Here is a 4,918-nt window from a genome sequence, read left to right as displayed (position 1 = left end):
GGAACGTAGGAGCTCCGAAGTGAGAGCCGGTATCCTCCCAGCCTAGCCACGGATTCAGTAAACAAGCATAGGATTAGTCAATGTTCTTTATGCCTGGACCAAAGGGTAAAGAATAGGATTGCTCTTATTTGGCACGTACAATATTTAATGCATCTCATTCCTTTACATTATCCAATTCATTACATAAGAATAGTAGTTTTTGATATCTCAAAATTCTCTAAACTTATCTTTAGAGTTAATATTTGCATTTAGTTATAGTTACTATCTTTACATTTAACACTTGCATTTAGGAGTAGTTGCTAGATAAAACATCATTTTAATCGACATTCCAAACTAAGGACTAATTGTAGTAGACTAGAATTTGACTAAGGACCTCTTGCCTCGCTTCCCTGTGGGATCGATAAACGGGACTTCACTAGAGCCCTGTATTACTTGAGCGATACGTATACTTGCGTTTGAAATTGTGACTTTACAAAATCATTATAAATATATAAATCTGGGTTCATAAATTTTTACATATTAAAAGTTGCATCAAATTTTTGGCGCCATTGTCGGGGATTTAAATCTTCTAGCAGCGGTATCAAATTTTTATATTTTTAAGCATATATAAAGTCGCTGTCAGTAAGCTATTGTTCAAAGACAAAATCATTATCCTCCAGGTTGATAAAACTTTCTATGTTGTTGTTTTGTGGCCCTTATTGCTTACTTTTTGGATCTCGGGATGTTGAATTCAAAATTATCCTGGATAACCCTAGAACTTTATTAGCAATTACATGAGAAGAAATTTGAAAATAAAAGAGAGAGAGAGAGAGGGTGAGAGTGATAGAGAGAGAAGTTTTAGATTGAGAAGCTTTGATATTTCGTTATAATAGTTTCACTAACAAAAATTATTTAAATTGGGCTATTCTTACTTCTCTAATTTATATTTTTTTATTACGGTGCAAATGTTATATAAAAAGCTACAAATTGAGTTACATGAATAGGAAAAATATATATTATGATATATTGATTGTTTGTTATAAAATATATGAGCCGTGTAGCCTTATTTTACTAGAATTGAATACTCAACCTTATTTTGCTAGGATTGTGAGTTAAATTAAATTATCATTAAAGTGTTGGTAGCTGTTAGGGCTATCAAGCAGCTGTTATGTCATCAAATCAAAACATAAGGAACCCTATAAATGTAATAAATATCAAATTACATGATAATAGGATAACAAGAAATTTATAGGTCCAATGATTACACAAAATTTTCATAGAATATAAACAATGAAGTTTCTGAAAGTGAGATTCTGTACAAAAGTTTACAAATGATCCAAACTTGAGTATTTATTGCAACTCGTTCAATGTATATTATAAGAATTTCAAGAATCAATCAAATATATAAGTTAAATTTTGATATATGATTGACATTTAAAAATGTCAACTAATTAATAGGATGTATTGGCTAAATATTTCACAAAGTTTTGAAATTAAAGAGAATATTGAAATTTCTCGCACTTAAAAAAAACTTGTAATGGTTGATGGAAGAAATCAAACTATTGGGTAAACTAATAACAGGGCATTTACATACCACCTAGTCGATCGACAGAACTTCTAAACCTTTTGTAGTCGAAGGAGAAGCTTTTTTTGCGGTGTTGTCGAAGGTCGAAGTAGGTAAAAGCGTCTCCTGCAGTGTTGTTGAAGGTTGTAGCATCTCCTCCGGTCGATCAGTCGAAGCTTCTCCTAAGATTGAAGGTAGAAGCGTATAGTGCAGCGTGGTTGAAGGTTTAATTGTCTCCTATGGTGCGGTCAATCGGTCAAAGGTTGAAGTTTCTCTTATGGTTGAAGTGTCCAACTCCTACGACCGAAGCTTCTGCAGCCTACAGTAGAAAGCTTCCTACAATTGACGATGAAGGAAGTATCAAGCATTCAAATAGAAGCATGCTTCGAACTCTTGGCTTGAAATCAAAATTGAAGTCAAAATAAAAAAAAAGATGCTCTCCTTTGAACTCTCGAACACCAAAAGGATTTCTGCTCCTTGTGGCTCCTTTGAACATTAGATCGAAAATTAGATTTTATTTCTTCTCTTTCTCGCTCGTGAATCAGACCACCGAATCACTCGCTTCAACTCTTCAAGTGATCTTTCTATGCGAAGGGTGTGCTTCGCTAATCGGTACCGTATGATAGCGAAGCGAAGTGGGGACATTTGCTTTGCTTTGCGCCTCATGGAAAGCGTACTTCGAAACACACTTTGAACAGCACTGGATAAAATATTTCAGAGTGAAATAGTTTTTTTATAGAGCAATGGAAAGCATAGCACTTTCATGAAAAACTAGTAAAATGCATGTTTATTTGGTTTGAGAGTGTATGATAAAAGGTAGAAGTTCCTTGAAATGGAAGGTGATATTTTAAATATAAAAGATTGTGAAGGAAAATTTATAGATTCTAGTTGTTATAGGTAATGTGACTAGAAGTTACGCAAAAATATTCTCATAAACTATAATTTTTTTATTGTCAAAAAAATAGTTGGGATGTCTTATGCTGGTGATAATAATAATTTCCACTTCTAATTTTTTATAAATTCAACAACAAATTTCTTTCAGTTTTTAATTTTCTAGTGGTCTTGTCAGGCTAAGGTGTTTAACTCAAGTTTCCATTGTTTTCAGATCTTCTTCACGTGTTCTCTTTCCTTCCGAAGGATCTCAATTTTGTGCAACATAGCAGCTATGTTGGTTGGAGAGAGTTAAGTGAGGCTTTTTTTAATTTCCCTTTTTCTGTCTCTTTTGTGGATATATTGTTTATGTTATTAATTGTATTTGTGTGACAGGTCTCGTATGTTAAAACATGTAATTGTTGATCCTGGTCTTTATCTATCTTCCAAGGCTGATGTATTTTATGCCACACAAAAGCGTGATGTGCCAAATGCCTACAGGATATTCACAGGTTACTTGCAAATACTAAGCATTTTAATGTTGTTCTTAAATCATTACTTAACGTTTTAAACTTCTGTTGGATCGCCAGATTAAGAACTACTGATTTTTTTCTTAAGAAATCTGATTCTTGATCAATAAAATGTATTGCGTATAGATAAAGCTAATTATTCTGGTTTTGCCATGCATTACCTTTGTGTGGCGTGGGGTTGGGGAGGCATGGGGATATTGGTACCAATTGACCATTTTCTCAAGAATCTTGAACTTAGCTAACAATGTTTATGAGTGGTTTGCATACACTACTGGGGAAAGAGCATGCATGTTGATTATGTGTATTGGATTAATGCTGGATATCTTATCTATTTAATTAGTATTTGTGATGGACGGTCAAATTGGACTTCATGGGAAAAACCAACATTAACTTTGATATATGAATAAACCTACATGAATAAACCAGTATTAAGTAAAGAAACAATATTTGTGTTATTATTTTTTGTCATTTGTATTTATCCAAATGTTAGTTGATAAAAATGTTACCGTTTGCTGTGTATCTTATGATGAATGTGCTGCAAAAATTAGGGACAATGTTAGTTGATAAAAATGTTACCGTTTGCTGTGTTGGTAAAATCAATAATCTTATGATGAATGTGCTGCAAAAATTAGGGAGGATGGATAAATGATAATATTTATGAGATTGTATGGGTAGCATTTAACAAAGATAAGGTAGTGAAAAATATATATTCATGGCTTGAGCATGTGCAATGGAGAGTGAAGCATAGGGCAGGTCAAATCAACATAGATGTAATTGACACAAAAAGTTTGATATAAAGTGATGTCACCATAATATGCACAACATAAATGAGTGAAGCATATAGCTAAATAAAAATAGTTGAAATGTGGATAAATTTGATTTATTTATAGATTTTTATTTATATTTATTTCTTCTTGAGTATGCAAATATTTGTATATATTTGTTGTTTAGTAAACTCAAAAAATAAAAACCTTTATAAATTGAGCGTTTTCACATGAAGCATGGACTTAGCTGTGGAAGTTTATTAGTGATTGCTGGCACTAAGGTGGGACAAGCATGCAAGATGATCAGATCTATTAGTGTAGGTTTGGAAGTCCCGTTTATTCGATTAATAGTTATGATTGAGACCAAAAATAAATAAATAAATAAATAAAACATAATGTATGGTAAATGAATAGACCTAACATATATAAACAACACTATTTGCATTATTTTTTGCCATATGTAGGGATCCAAGTGTTAAAGAAGTTATGTTCTGTTGAGTGTGGTAAAACCTAGAATTTTATGATTAACGTGTTGCAAATTTAGGAAGGATAGATAAATGCTAATATTTAGTTAGACTTTGAGTATAATATTTGTCAAAGATAAGGTAGTGAAAAATATATATTTGTGGTGTGGACATGTACGATGGAGCATGGAAGAGGTATCAATAAAACTTATAATTAAGTATGACTAGTTAAAATAACATAGAAGTCATGAAAACGATTGGTGTATAAAAGATTTCATATCGAATAACTATTAACATGAGCACACCATAAAATAAACCAGCAACAGTTGGAATAATAAGCATAATACTGATGATGATTCATTTATATATATATATATATATATATATATATATCATTGGTTGCGGCCTTTGGTATAAGTTCCTCGGGTCAGGGGTTCGATCCCTGCGTAAAATTGAATTGCACACCTCCACCCCTCTGTCAGACTATGGGGTTGATCGGCGATTAACCTTTTTATATAACACACACACACAGACACACACACACATATATATAAGGTGGATGACACACACAACATGTGCCTGTCCACCCCTTATCTGCTAATTCGAGTCAGATGGATTCGAACCCAGGACAAAGAGGACTTACGCCGAAGCTGCCATCCAACAAGTCACCAGTTACACGAATCTAGAGAGCCTTATATATATGTATATATATATATATATATATATATATATATAGAGAGAGAGAGA

At 32.7% G+C, this 4,918-nt stretch overlaps 1 protein-coding gene across 1 annotated transcript in view; it reads left to right on the top strand.

The window, feature by feature from the left end:
* Positions 1-4,918, top strand: part of LOC110031138 (beta-glucuronosyltransferase GlcAT14A-like) — a 27,205-nt gene that overhangs the window by 15,436 nt on the left and 6,851 nt on the right. Inside the window, exons 2-3 of the mRNA XM_020734203.1 lie at positions 2,649-2,724; positions 2,810-2,925. Coding sequence (XP_020589862.1) covers positions 2,649-2,724; positions 2,810-2,925 — 192 coding nt within the window. The remainder of the gene's footprint in view (positions 1-2,648; positions 2,725-2,809; positions 2,926-4,918) is intronic.

This window comes from Phalaenopsis equestris, unplaced genomic scaffold, assembly GCF_001263595.1.
Source record: "Phalaenopsis equestris unplaced genomic scaffold, ASM126359v1 Scaffold000776, whole genome shotgun sequence".
Taxonomy (NCBI): Eukaryota; Viridiplantae; Streptophyta; class Magnoliopsida; order Asparagales; family Orchidaceae; genus Phalaenopsis; species Phalaenopsis equestris.
The sequence above is the reverse complement of the archived record's forward strand: the minus strand, read 5'-3'. Positions and strand labels throughout refer to the sequence as shown.